This window comes from Alternaria burnsii (assembly GCF_013036055.1).
Source record: "Alternaria burnsii strain CBS107.38 chromosome Unknown 715, whole genome shotgun sequence".
Taxonomy (NCBI): domain Eukaryota; kingdom Fungi; phylum Ascomycota; class Dothideomycetes; order Pleosporales; family Pleosporaceae; genus Alternaria; species Alternaria burnsii.
This window is the reverse complement of record NW_024066116.1, coordinates 378,181-392,876: the sequence shown is the minus strand read 5'-3', so window position 1 is coordinate 392,876 and position 14,696 is coordinate 378,181. Positions and strand designations below refer to the sequence as shown.

The 14,696-nt window shown below is 51.2% G+C and overlaps 4 protein-coding genes across 4 annotated transcripts; 2 read left to right on the top strand and 2 right to left on the bottom strand.

Annotated features, from left to right (window-relative positions):
- Positions 1-137: 137 nt before the first annotated feature.
- GT037_007273 (uncharacterized protein) lies at positions 138-1,255 on the bottom strand (the record flags this gene model as incomplete). Its single annotated transcript, XM_038932320.1, has 3 exons — positions 138-744; positions 792-1,004; positions 1,053-1,255. The coding sequence occupies 3 exons, from the start codon at positions 1,253-1,255 to the stop codon at positions 138-140; spliced, it is 1,023 nt and encodes a 340-aa protein (XP_038784808.1).
- Positions 1,256-1,703: 448 nt separating this feature from the next.
- GT037_007272 (fad binding domain containing protein) lies at positions 1,704-6,280 on the top strand (the record flags this gene model as incomplete). Its single annotated transcript, XM_038932319.1, has 9 exons — positions 1,704-2,875; positions 2,923-2,965; positions 3,346-3,499; positions 3,553-4,285; positions 4,332-4,680; positions 4,819-4,953; positions 4,999-5,123; positions 5,173-5,241; positions 5,596-6,280. 9 exons carry the CDS (start codon positions 1,704-1,706, stop codon positions 6,278-6,280), a joined length of 3,465 nt encoding a protein of 1,154 aa, XP_038784807.1.
- Positions 6,281-6,340: 60 nt separating this feature from the next.
- Positions 6,341-11,947, bottom strand: GT037_007271 (uncharacterized protein; the record flags this gene model as incomplete). Its single annotated transcript, XM_038932318.1, has 4 exons — positions 6,341-6,926; positions 7,005-7,182; positions 7,545-9,778; positions 9,981-11,947. The coding sequence occupies 4 exons, from the start codon at positions 11,945-11,947 to the stop codon at positions 6,341-6,343; spliced, it is 4,965 nt and encodes a 1,654-aa protein (XP_038784806.1).
- Positions 11,948-12,882: 935 nt separating this feature from the next.
- On the top strand, positions 12,883-14,515 carry GT037_007270 (uncharacterized protein; the record flags this gene model as incomplete). The annotated part of the gene is made up of 2 exons (XM_038932317.1): positions 12,883-14,217; positions 14,267-14,515. The coding sequence occupies 2 exons, from the start codon at positions 12,883-12,885 to the stop codon at positions 14,513-14,515; spliced, it is 1,584 nt and encodes a 527-aa protein (XP_038784805.1).
- Positions 14,516-14,696: the final 181 nt, after the last annotated feature.

The window sequence follows — 14,696 nt, the reverse complement described above, 5'->3', positions numbered from 1 at the left end:
GTTTTTCATTTTCGCCAACGAGAGAAATGTCCCAATCTAGACTAGCGTGACGCGTCAATGACGCGTGAGCCTGCTCTTTCACCACTCAATCAACTTCGAAGAACTTCGACGTCATCTACCCACCAATCTCGCTATCCTTAGGCATCGGCCTTGATGTACGGAATACCCGTCAGCTTGAATGTCCTTTCATCCATGACCGGCTTGTTGACCGGCTCAAAGCGGTTGTGTGGGTCATCTACTCCCTCTCTTTTCGCGACATTCGAGCCTGTGTGCCTAGCGTTGGGCCAGTGGGTTGTTCCCACCCAGCGCTCATACGCATCCTTCTTCCTTCGCAAATCCTCTTGGGTCGCATCTTCAACAGGCATGTAGCAAGTGTAAACCGCAAATCTGGGCTGGTTCGTCTTCGAGCTCAGGTTGTAATGAGGGGTACGAGAGTCCCATACGAGCAGATCGCCGGGGTCTGCGCACACCTTCAACCACTTCAGACCCTTGTTCTCGAGCCACTTCATGCCATTCTCGGTGAAGCCGTACCATTCTGGTGTCCACGCTGGGATGCGTTCCTCATCGGCCATGTCCCTGTGGAATTCGTCGGACAGCAGATGTCCGCCAGGACACACGATCAGACCGCCATCATCTGGCCCGTTGGGAAGTAGGTTCACCAAGCCTTGCAAGCACCTGAAACCAGGCTTTGCGGGGTCCTGGTCTTGATGAGGCCATGGCTTGTTTGGTGCAATATCAGAGCGACTGGAATAACTGTCAGCTTGTTCAAGAGATGCATGCACCTAACGTACGGCAATGTAAAGTTGATCGCATCGAACGACACAATCAAATCCTTGTTATCATAGACCTTCTCAAAGGCACCAACAACGCCAGGCTCTCCTCGAATGGACCAAGCAAAGTCTTCGTGCGTGACAGCATACTGCAGGCACATGCCTTTCTCGGTGATCAAAGGCAGCTTGTCTTTGTGAACTGTTGACATGTCGTTACGGTCAAAGCCGAGGTTGCTGGACAATGTAAGTAGTTTGCGACACTAAGTTGGTGTCTATGCTTACAATCCTTCCAACCAGCTGTACATCTGATCTGCATACTTGTCCGCCCTCTCTTTCGGAATCGCACCCTTAATAACTGCATAGCCATCTCTGGCTAAGTCATCCCTCCAGTCGCCGAATGTCGCATCAGAGCCGTCCACCCTCATGCGCTGATCTTCAACAGCTTTCAGCGTAACGGGCGCCGTCTTCGTCGTGGTCGAGATCATATTGTTGGATATGTCGGTTTCGAGGCTGCTTGACAGGTTGAATGAGATCTGATATGTGAAGAGTGGATGTTGCTTCAGAGGTCATATTCAACATTCCTTCGAACAAAGTTTAACCAGCGCGCGCCGTCCAGCCTTCGACGTCGCCCACACGGGCCGAACCTGTCCAGGCCCACATTTCCGAACCCTGGCGACGACGACAGCGACGGTGTGATATGCGACATGTGTGAAACCGAATTTAGAATGCGGGGATAATAGCGGAGGAATCGTAAAGTGGAGGGTAGGCACCAAGTCGAGAAGGTTTCGCGTGCTGGGGCAGCTAGTAGTTGTCGATTATCAGTTACCCGCCTTCCCAGTATTCGCCATCAGCATGCCTTATCCGTCTTCAACTTGATATCACAACCTTCTATCAATCTCTATTATCACACTTCCGAGATAGGAGACGCTCGAGATGTCATCACCAGTACCATTCCGAATCATTATCGTGGGCGGTGGGATCGCAGGATTGGCAGCTGCCATAGCCTTACGGAAGGACGATCGTCAGATCACGATCCTGGAACAATCCCGACTCAGCACAGAGATTGGCGCTACAATCTCGCTCCAACCAAACGCCACGAGGATCTTACAGCAGTCATGGGGGCTAGAAACCCTACTCGAGGACTCTAATGGTACAATCGATCACGGGTTCAGGATCTATAGCGTTGATGGCAAGATGGTGAATGAGATACCGCTACGAAGTAAGACACAGTATGGGGCAGACCGTATCATGTGGCACCGTGAGGATCTTCATGCCTATCTCAGGGAGAAAGCCACAAGTACTGAACGGGATGGCCAGCCGGCGGTTCTACGTACCTCGGCGCGAGTGTCCAGCTGTGACTGCGAAGAAGGCAAAGTGATACTTGAGAATGGTGAAACGCTGGAAGCAGATCTTGTCATTGGCGCGGATGGCATTCATAGTGCCCTGCGTACTTCTGTTCTCGGTAAAGAGATTCATCCCAAACCCACGGGGTCCTCAGCCTACCGGCTTATGCTACCAACTGCAGTTCTTAACGAACGTGCACCGCAATTCTCTGCGAAAATCAAACCAGAACAGCCCTACACGTCCATGATCATGGCACACTCCTGCCGACTTATCATGGGTCCCGCTCGCGACGCAAAGCTCTACAGCATTGTCGGCCTGGTACCAGACGAGCAAATGAATGAAGACCCTGATAAAGCGCAGTCATGGGTGACGAAAGGAGATCCAACAAAGATGTTGGAGACGTTCAAGGACTTCCCCAGCTGGACCAGGGACATGCTTCGCAATGCTGACAGTATAGGCCTTTGGCAGCTGCGCGACTTGGATCCGCTAGATACGTGGCATTCTGGGCGTACGATTCTCATCGGTGATGCAGCGCATGCTATGCTGCCCACCCAAGGTCAAGGCGCAAGCCAGACTATTGAGGACGCTGAAGCTTTAGGGGCGCTCTTCGATAGCGTCACTGGAAGGCCTACCAAAGACGAAGTCACTTCCATCCTCGAAAACGTGTTCAAGAGTCGATATGAACGTGCGAGCTTGATACAGCGATTCAGTCGCGAGGCTGCAAAGCCTGCGACGGAAAAGGGTAGCAATGTCATCAAAATGTGAGTATCAATCCGCGCATTTTATTTGCATGATCTAACGTGCACAGGCGCCCTGATGAGTTCATGGACTACAACTGCACATATCGGGGGGTACACGATTGGGAACAAAAGCGTTCGATTTCAGCAATCACAGTCGGTCTCCAGAGAGCTGCAGTAGCTTAGACTTGGTCGGACACTCCAGTCAGCATGTGTTAAAGATACCCGATCCATGCCTTCTCAATCGATATAGTTACTGCGATTACAGTTGTATGCCAAAAGCTTCAATAGCTTAGGTTTGAGTCGTGAATCATGGTTACTGCCGAGGGAATTGGAGGCTTGGCGATTAATGTGCCGACGGTTCGACTGCCGTGACTCCCCAGACGCACCCCGCATCTGAGCAAGGGCAGGTGCGCCCACTTTCCGAAACCCGAGAACGTGGTGCGCTTTGAACTACCTGCTCCTCTCCCACATTTCCGTTCTTCAGCCTTTAGATCATAATGTCTGTCGATATGGCGGTGACACCAACGAATGCGCGACCCTCCAAGCGTCAGCGGACTTCCGATGCCTCAATTGGTGCGCTTCAGTGTCAAGTCTGCCACCGGACATATGAACGTGCCGACCACTTGAACCGGCATCTGGACTCACGTGAGTACTGTTCCCCGTTGGTCGTTACTCAGCACTCTGCTGATCCTGCGCAGATCGCAATGAACGATCTTTCCAGTGCGAGGAGTGTCCTGCGGCGTTCAACCGGAGAGACTTATTGCTGAGGCATCAAGCAACGCATACGAAGAATGCTAAAGATGGACTTGTTGGCCCAAACCGTGTAGCAGAACGTGCCACAAAAGCCTGCAACTCGTGCGTACTATCAAAAGTCAAATGCGACAACGGCAGGCCCTGCAAGCGGTGCCAAAAGAAGGGCCTATCATGTGTGACAAAGTTTTCCGATACATCATCATTCACGCAGTCAACTACGAGTGAACACCCACCTCAAGTTTTCGCAACAACTGCGAATGATCAAGGCAACCCAAACGGATTTGAGGACGACATACAATTGAATGGCGTGTACCTCAATGAGGCCAGTACTGAAGCACAAGCTCTACTCGATCTCTACAACACCACCAGCTATACCCAGCATACCATCCCGGCTTTCTTCGAGCAGATCATGGTTCCAGCACCGGACTTCATGGGCGTCGACTACATGCAAGCGCCTCCAGATCTGACGGCTTGGATGCCTGAGACCGACTGGCTTGGTCAAGTCGACATCTTTGGCAACGACTTCACTCCGACTGTCAGTCAAATGCTAGAAGCGCCGGTGTCGCAGGTGACTGCCCTGCCTCCAGCAACGCCGCCGGCTAATACAGATGCTTCTCTTGAGAAGATTGATAGTGACTCCGCAAGAAGGCGTCATGCAGTCTTCAAACAGTCTGCCTGGTAGATCACACCTACCGATAGACCGATCGGTGCTAACTAGCGTTAGGTTCTGGATTCCCGAGCGTAACCAGCACGCTTTCAGCGAGCACGAAAATATCGCTCTAGATGAGCGCAACGTGGATCTTGCCTCATCACCACATATGCCGTATGCATCCAACGTCGTGATCCCAGATCAGTTATCATCAGCAGCGCGTGATCGCATCTTCCAACTTGTCTCCAAGACTGCACAAAGCCAGATCACAATTCCGTCCTTTCCTTCGGCAGAGTGCGTGGACAAGCTGATCAAGGTCGGTATTGCGAAAAGAACGGAGACCGATGCATGGATCCATCCATATACCTTCGAGAGTGAAACCGCCCGTCCAGAATATCTCACTGCCTTGGTGGCGGCTGGGTGTGTATGTTTTGGCGTACTATCGGTGAGCAGAACAGGCTTGGCGTTACAAGAGATTGTAAGGGTCGCGTTGAACAGGTTGGTGAGTAAATCAAAGAACCAGATCTGATGTTATAGTGGGCAAAATCTGATATGCGCTCAGTCTGAGAACGACAACAGCGTGATCCGCGATTTAGAATATCTCCAAGCTTCGATGCTATGGCTTGACATCGGAGCATTCTGTGGGTATAGAAGAAAGATGGAAATTGCTGAGAGTAGTCTGCAGTCTCTTGTCACGGTGAGACGCTCTGAAGTGATTGTGTTACAAAGACTGACTATGTAGGCACTGCGTCGTGCCGGCAGGTTTGATCACATCCGCTATCCCGCAATTACACCATCTGCCCAGGATAGCGACGAGGAACTACAGACAAAATGGAAGCGGTGGGTGGAGCAAGAATCATACAAGAGGTACCACAAACGAATCACACCCCGTCTACTCGGTATCTAATTCAGACAGGTTGGTATATCACCTATTCGAACACGATATCCACATGACCATGGCTAAGCACCGCCCACCACTGATCACGTACGCTGAACTCACGCTTATATTGCCTGCGTCAAAGACGCTTTGGCTAGCACCTTCAGCAGAGATATGGCGAATACGCTATCTCGAGGTGGATATTGTCGCCAGCCGTCCCTCACTCAAAACGCTTCTCAAAGACGAGGCCGCCATACTCTGCCTTCCTGCGGACATCGATGCGCAAGTTGCTCGTTCCTCTTACCTTCACGGCATTGCTGCTCAGATTTGGGAGTACGCACAACAGTCCGCCCTGATGCACGAGAGCAGTGACCCCTCTTCACAACTCTGGGCCCGATCGCGTCAGGAGAAATTGTGGGTACAAATCCTGGCATAGCTAACAATGCTGATGTTTCTCGCTAGATACCACTGCTTGCAACGCGAAGACCTTCTGCCTAGCAACTCTCCGGCTGTGACCTGTCTATTCCACCAATTCTTGCAGATGTACCTGCATGTCAATCTCGATCTGATTACGCGATTTGCAGGCAAATGCGGCGAAAGCGCTGCCAATAGCGCGTACACTCACCTGTCACCCTGGAGCCAAACTAAAGAAGCCAGGATCGCGATCTGTCATGCTGGACAAGTAGTACGAGCCGCTCGACATATTCCGCCATATCAGATCCGTGGTCCAGATTCTTTCATGCTGTATCATGCCATCATGGTTCTCTGGACTTACAGTATGATGATGCGAGACCGAGCGAAGAAGACTGGTACCACAACGCCGATGCGTGCACAACCCAGTTCGTTTCTGAGCAAAGTCATTTACCTCGATGATGCTACATCGGACAACCAGACTTCCATTCATTCCTTCATCCTTATGAACAGCGGTATACCATGCCTTCGCATTATCTCCACACATCAACCAGTAGCATCGGAGTCTGAAGTAGCTGATCGGCCAGAGATCTGTAATCTCAAGTACCCTTCACAGGTCATGAAGGTCGGCGTCAGGCTTCTTGACACAACACACCCTGATGTGGACCGCGAGACTGGGCCGCCTCTTGTGCGCGCGCTGTGTGGACTCATGGAAGAACTTGGAGGCCTTCGATGAGATAACTTGGAATTGGTGATGAACATCTTACTACTGAGCGAACATCGGCGATATATGCGACTAATCTGTGAGATTCAGTACCTCATGCCCCTGCATATATGGCACACACGCCTCGTAGATCTTCTTGAACCCTGGGTAGTTCATGATCCTGGCGAACACGCTTTCATCAACCGTCCTCGCCGCATGCAATGATCCAGCAAGGAAGAAGTCTGTCGCACTCGGCCGCGCTCCCAATACAAACTGCCCTTCTTTCTCGTTTGTCAGGAGCAACTGCTCAACGGCGCGTATATCGTCTTCAACCTTGCGCCACGCCAATTCTTCCCTCTCGCTACTCAGCAGCTCCTCAAGCTTGCATCCCAAAGCAGCTTCGCGCGTTCGTCGAAAGTACTCCTGCGATCGAGGTGACAGGATGTTCACTTCACGTGGCATGATTGAGTCGCGGAATATGGGACCTATCACCGTACGTGATTTGGATTCAATCTCGTGGCCAAGCTCGGAGATCAAGGGAATTGGTCGATCTGGATATGTTGCTTCCAGGAATTGGGCGATGAGGGTCGAGTCCATGGTGTAGGTGTTCGTCGGGATATGGTAGATGGCCGGGACTGTGTATTTAGAGCCTGTAGAGGACTTGGCGGGGTGGATGCCGCTAAGGTAAGGTTGTTAGAGGGCTCTTTAAAGCGTTCCCTTAGAACCACGCAGACGAGGCGACAGCAAGCAGACTCACAGTCCTTTAAGTGTCGGTTCGATATCTGGAAACTCAATAAAGATCGTCTTGTATGGAATGCGCTTGTAGTTGAGCATGAGACGAACGCGCCATACCGCGGGCGAGAAACAGACACCTTTGGTGCATGCTAGGTCGTATAGAACGATTTCTGGCTCTAACTGCGCAGCCATTTTGAGCGCTGGTCTGGATCGATTCGCTAATTTAGATGACCGATAGGTGCTGTTTGCTTGTATGCGAAAAGAGATCTTCAGTCGGTGCAGAATATGGAGATGAGTGGCAGCCTGATGTTGCAGGTTGACTGCGGGTGGCCTCAGCCTTGGTGGGGTAAGAAGACCAGGTAAGCACGTACGCTGACAGCGGTTGCCTGATCAGCAGTCATGACGATAGTACATCTTCGCCGTCATGATTCAGTTGCTTGCGGAGAAAACATCACGGTTTACGAAAGACGCACGAGGTCAACAAGAGCAAGAGGAAGTAGATTTTTGAGAAACAAACAACAGCGAATATCGCCTTAGCCGAGGACTAGATCAACGTCCTCACATTCAAGCTGTTGCCAGTTCTGTTTTCCAACATATCCAGCAGCCCTTCGATAGGCGATATCGTTCTCCCATTCTATCCAAAGGACGTTGACTACCTCGTTGACGCGGAACGGCTTTTCAGCGCGTTCAGCTTCTTGATTCCAAGTTTTGCTGTCAACGCGAGTCATACTGACAGCGACGATTTCTATCTTGGGCAGACTTTTATCCGCAGTGTCTGCAACTATATCTATGTTTCGCTTTTCCTTCATGATTGTGTGCATATCGAAGCGATCATGAGGGGCGTCGTGGCCCGATGAAGGCGTGATCTTTGCGAAAGGAAACAGTTTCAGCTGCTCTTTAGAATGCAGGTGAAGTGCACCAACTGAATTTCCACTCGAAGAATCACAGAGAGCGATGAGTTTGTTACTGTCGTCATCTGTTTCGTCCCTGGTTCCATTAGGCTTTTGCCCAAGAACAAAACTCCGCTGTGTTCGACTGAACAAGTATGGTGTTTGTTCGGGCATTGAAGCCACTGTTGCGCTTGAGATTTCTGGGACTGGAAACGGAAAGTACCAATCATTGGTTGGACCGTGGTTCTTGTTGTGCATCATGTTTCGATGGCGATACACCCGGTCTCCACACCCGGCTGGAAAGATGCGTGGCTCTCCCTTGTACGTACCTTCCTCGCTCTCCATTTCTACCGCTGTCCAACCGGGGAGATCTATGGTTCCGCTTTTCCATTCTTCGCGGTGTTCATACCAAGTGGAACGGATGCGCCGACGTTCAGACGCGCTCGTCGTAGGCGACGAAGCTGTGTACCACTCGACCATGGGATAAGTCTCCTCAATAGTGGCACATATATCATTTATCCTAGCCGCTTCTTCGCCAAGCTTCACCATTCCCTTCCATCCAATCCATGACCATGATGGCAATTGGCCCGCTGGTAGTTGATCTTGTCTTGGTCGATCAGATAGCTCTCGACGCTCAAGTTCCGTATGCGACCAGTGTGGGGTCCATGCAAGCGCTCGATGAAAGAACATTTCCGGAACGCCGAAAAGGAAGCCGCCCTCGAAAGAACGACTAAGCACAGCTAACATTCCAGTAATCCCTGGTAGCGCATCTTCTGGGTAACGTAAATCTTTCCCATTGTAGTCGCAAATGATGTTTCCAAACGAGCTTAGTTCTGGAAATCCGTCGAGGCTTTCCACGAGCCGTGGCTCGATGTACGACTCTATTTCTGCACGTGATGTGAGTTCTTCATGAGACTGCCGGTGCTGACACTCCCAGTGTGCCGACTTCTTTAGGAAGAAGAGCTTTCTCTTTGCTAGCCGATGTTCTTGGTAAGTCCATCCTCGTGAGAAGTATGGGGTACCTCCGTGGACTAAAGAAAATATGCCGGTGCTGCGAACGATAATCTTGCGCGATCCAAATGGAAAGACTTTCTGCTCCAATGCTCTGGATTCGGATATACCGTTCAAGCCGGAGATGCCTTCTCCAGCATCTCCATCAGTAGCGATGATGGTCAGTATAGCACTGGCGTAGATCGAACCCATCATTGTAAGCTGACGCGCAGTTTCTGTAGGATCGTCGTGACCTATGCACAAGGCGTCCACCCACAGATATCGTTCATCTAGGTTCTTCGTTACAAACATAGCATGTGCAAGCGTGGGGGGGATCCGCGTCGCTATGTCTGGGCTCTGGAATGCATGAGTCTCTCGAAGTCTCGCACTAAGCTCAGCGTCCATCTTGAGACCGAGACGGTCTCCGTATGTATAGCTCAACGCAACAAAATTGACTTGTTCCTTTCCAGGAACTACGCACTGCAGCTCGACGTCCACAAGCCACGCTGGTGTAGTCTTCCAGATTTTCATGGGGTTGTTGCATCTGCTTCCATGTAGGGTTAGACAATCAGACTTCCATTGCTTGATTTTAGTCAGATCAACCCAGTCAGGGTCCATTGTGTCGCCTTTCGCGAAGTCTTCTGTGCCGTTGTCACTCGGGGAGAGTAAGAGCTCCCAAACCACCCCCAGCTTCTCCACCGATTCAGTTAGCGTTACCTCTCCAAGACTCTGCCCGCAGTAAAATCCCATGTCCTTCTGGGCTGGTCGATTATGATGCCTCGATGGCGTCTGGCAGTGTTCTGTGAACTTCTGGACCAGCAATGTGTGTTCGCTACATTGAAGTGCGCCTTGCGATTGGAAAGTCGAGATATCGATAGGCTCCTTCCGCAACCCTTGAAACATCTCGAGCAGGGCACTACAGAGATTGCATGGCATAGTGCGCTCGGAATTTGCCATTATTACTTTGGAGGATCTGGAAGGACGGAAAAATAGTTGTGGAGGTGCAGCACCATAGCGGGGTAGCGCCAGGCTTATCACCATTGTCAGGCGCCCAGCTCTCCGCAAGTCTAGCCGCTGGTCCGCATAGCCAAACACTTCCAGTGCCTGCATATCATGACCTAACAAAGTCCAGGCTGCCCTGCTCGTCCCTTTGCAACCTTCCTCTCATACCCTTCGCCTGGTTCTCCATCTCGCTCCATCTTCCGACTCTCAAGCCTTCATGTTCCCATCCTCGCATGTGGGTGAAAAGAGGTGCTAACGTCGTGCTCTTCCATAGCCCTTGCTTGTCGCCTCTGCTCAATACGATACTGGCTATAAATAAGACAACACTCATAAGCACCACAACGCCAGGTAGAATGAGCCAAGGCCAGCTCACTCGGATATAGGTCTCTTCGCGATACGAAGTCCCATATACCCGAGTGGCATTGTCATTTTCGCGTATCCTGTTCGTCATCGAAGTCGCGATGTTGTCGAAAGTTTGCGACATGTCCGAGTGCGTGTATAGCACCCGTCCCACGGCATCTTGTTCGACCGTTGTGAAGAAATCTGTCGCAAGCCAGTTCGCCAGCATGTTGTGCTCTACCGCGTTGACCACGAACGTCCCGTTTGGCCCATCGAAGTCTGTATTCTCTCCCACCTCAAAGCGACCCAAACGAATGCCGTCATTAAGGGTAGATCCGGAAGGAGACGTCAAGGGCCAGGTTCGTATGTGTGGTGTAAGAATCTCGCCTTTGGTGACCTTGACACCGGAGTAGCGTTTCGCACACCATGAGAGTCGACATTCATACGCTTCAGGACGTGTGTACCTCCGCCATGTTTCGCTGAAACGCGTAACGCCAGCAAGAACAAGCAAGTCCGTGAGGTTTCCATGCTCCTTCATGAAGGTGTGGCTTCCTGCTTTCGCAGTAGCATTCAGGAGTGGTCCAAACTCGCCAACAGCGTTAGAGCCGTATTGGCCAGACACTGCCAACCCTGACGGTAACGTATAATTGCAGCTTCCGATAAGTGCTCGGTTAGATTGTTCGTCTTCTGTACAGCTCACGTCCAGTTGATCTGTGACGTTCTTACACGAACTGCAGATCCCTAAAGTGTAGAAGGTTGGCCATGTGCAATTTGCAGTGGTACAACCGAACGTCATTGGGGAATTCAGGGTGTAAAGGCCATTTTGGACGGCGCCCTGCATGGCCATATCCATATTGAGGTCCTGGCTGTTCCTTTCGTATCCAGTGATAGCCGTATCGTAAACTTGCGATGCAGAGATAAAAGCCGATGCCGGATCCGTCAAGTCCGGCACGGTTCGAAGTGGGAAAGAGAGAATCTGTTGCGCGAAAGGATCCGAAGCTAGCGCGAGAATCGTCAAAATCGAGGCCCAAAACGCCCATCCAGCTCCACCGCTTTGACGTGTGAAAGCTTCCTTGGAGCCAAGGCGCATGAGAAGGTTCACAGCCCCCAGCGGACCGCGGCTAGCGTCGTCAAAGACCTGTATATCCTGTAATCGATGAGGCGCGCTTTCGAAATACAGCCATTTGAGTTGCGATATGCACGATGCAACTGCAAGCAGGAGACTTGCTTTCGATATTGTAGCGAGAGTCGAGATCAGAGCGTTGGGCGATACAACAGAGCGCCATGAGGATAGTGGATCTCCCTGCACTACACACAGCGTAATGACGATGGCAATGAAGCATGCGCAGCTCAGAAGTAAGCTACCAAGCTCCCACCACCACCAGTCGTTAAGCACATCCGCCCAAGAGCCTTCTTTTCGCTTTTGCGGCGGATCGAAAGAGGTGTCAGGCTTCAAGCTTGAGGCATCGAAGTCATGGGTAGCAGACGATAGTAGTATATGCTGATGGAAAACGGACTCTTGTTTGCCTTGCAGCGGCACTTCGAATGATTCATGGTCCTGCAAACTGGCGCCTCTTGAGATGGGAGACACATATGGCTGGATATAGGTGTTTGTATCGTGGCGATGTAATCCAAGATGTTCTACATCGCTCGAGGTCGATGGACTTCTGTACGGCTCGGCGGGCTCGTAGAACTCCTCGCTTCTGTTGGATAGGTGCTCGTAGTGGGAAGGCCTAAATGTCATAATCGATCTTGACAGCTGTGTTCCTTCGACTTTGGACGAGAGAAGAATCAAGTAGGGAGTTGTGAGAATGCTGCAAAACATATGAGATATTGAGCACCACATTGGGGGCGATGTTTAGCTTCTGCATCAGATTGCTTATGGTTACCCACTGGGCCACGAATACCCTGTCGCGGCATGGGCTAATGCCATTTAGGGCAACTTTTCACTCATAACTCTGAGTAGACATTCAAAGTTTGCATGGATGCGCATGGAATGACGAATAGGTTAAAGGCTGCGCATTCCGATCGAAGCTTGCAAGCGCGTTTTCTGGAGACAGTCTTGGGCTCGCTTTTGAACGCAAGGCTTCACCGCATTGTCGCCTTGCGCAAAAGCGTCAAAGTATGCTCCTCCACTCTCCAAAAATATCCGGTAAGCGCTGGGTACGTGCCGCGCTCAGCGCTTGCGGCTTGCTCTCGAACATCATTGCGACAAATCATACACCGCGCCTCCAGCAAATACAGCATGAGGGGCTGCATCTCCAAGTCACTCGGCGAACGAAATTAGTGTCGCAGTTTGACTGCCCTGCCCTCTTGAAACAAGGCGTTCACCGCGTAACCCGAATCTGCTCGCTCAGCTGCACTCTGGATTGTGCAAGGAAACGTAAGTGGGGCACACAGCTGAGACGACGCGCTGGCTCGCACCCCTCCGAGCTAATCGCGGTCGCTTCGCCCTGGGGGCACCTGGCACGAACATCGTCTCTTGAGCCCGCGTCCTTCCTCTCTCTTCGCGCTACCGCCATCGGCAAAAGTGCGTTTTGTACGAGAAACGAGCACTGGACGTCAACAGCTCCCCTGCAATGTAGGCCTGCGGCGGTCGTTTTCCAGCAGCATGAGATTGCGACCAGCGAGATTTTGACGTGAGCTTCCACACTTAGAATAAGCTTGTGATCAGAAGCCATGTTCTCTTCGCAGCAAAGCTCCCAGCAACTTAAGCCCGACCCGTTCCCACCCCCGGAAACGCTGCCCTGCGAATTAGTGAACGGCGCACCGGTGGATTGGTCAGGTCGCGGCACGTCACATGTTGACTACGAGAAAGATGAAAGAGTGCCATTGGTAGAAGGTCGCTTTCTAGGACATGGAGTACATGGTGGGGTTTACGAAACGGAAATAGCAAGCAACGGGATTCGGCTAGCATGGAAGCGCAAATATGTCCGACGCAAGATCAGAGAAAGCGAACGTCGAGAGATCGAGATCATCAAACGTCTCAGTCATCCGCACATCATACGTCTTATAGGAACCTATACTCGTGGGCCGGTCCTCGGCCTTCTACTATGGCCTGTCGCTACTTGCGATCTTGCAACACTATTGGAAGACGCAGATTGGCTGCGGAAACGCACAACAGATGGAAACTGGGAAGCCACCGACGCTCTGTTATCATTTTACTCCGAAAGTCACGATCACGACCGAGAGCCTGCTTTCCTGTCTCTAGGTCTTACAGGCAGCGACAGCCAGCACACATTGAATAGCACGATCACGTATCTCGAAAAGACAATCGGTTGTATAGCGAGTGCTGTCACGTATTTGCACGGCTCCGGTATCAAACACAAGGACTTGAAACCGTCGAATGTAGTTCTGTCAGCCGACGGCCTTTGGGTAACTGACTTCGGCTCTGCAACTGACTTTTCCACTCTGTCGTCGAGTCTTACGGATAACGGCGAGCGTGGCACGCCGAAATATTTTAGCCCCGAGGTCGCAAGCTACGACCCGAGCGGCTCTTCTTCAGACATCTTTGCGATGGGGTGCGTCTTCCTCGAAATCATCACATTATGCATGGGCTATTCACTCGAAACCACACAGACACTACGTGCAAGGGAAGATAAGTCGTTCCAGGCAAATCTCGACAGGATTATACATTGGTTCGATACTGAGGAGAATATGTGCCGAAGACCAGCAGATGAGCATCTAGTCGGCTTGATCCGACATATGATGAGGCCGGATGCGAAAGATCGACCAAGAGCATCTCACGTAGAAGAGCAGATCGCTCTCATCGGCGGGCTTGCAAAGGCTACAGGTGGATCGGAATTCTCCCAGCCATGTTGCGGACTTGGCATGTTTCTGCCAGAACCACATAGTCCAGGCGAAGTGGCACATGCCGCGAAGATGTTTCAGATGAATTTCAAGATAATCCATGGCAACACCCACATGGAAAGTCAAAAGATCGACTGGCATCATGTTAAGTATTTTGTTGATGTCCAATATCCACAGTTAGTGGAAAAGGTTCACCTCTACGCGGTGAGTGCCGACCCATCGACCCATGTTCCTTTACTTATAGGTGATTTAGCATCAAAGCTTCAACCAAACTTACTTCGTTCTGGATGGGCCACCTTTCGAGCTTGCCTTCGAGATCTACGGCTCGTTTGAAATGAGCGCGTATATTGTTCTACGCGAAGGTTGGGTCTGGATTCATCCAGATGCTCAGCGCGTGCCGAATGAGTCGGCTAGACGTGTGCTCCCTTTAGAATGGTCCTTGGTGTTGAAGACGGGTGGCGGTCAACGCAAAGACATCTCTATCATAGGCAAATCTTCTTGAAAAGTGATATGCGCAAATCCACACTACAGTAAGGAACTGCGAAGCCATGCAGAATGCTGCAGTTGTTAGATGCAGCCATGAGTGAGTCGAGCGCACTATACTATATCATTCTTCTAGTGTTCGTCATACTGTTCGCATTCTAAGAGAGGCGAAATTGGCACCAGAACAACACAGTTTGACT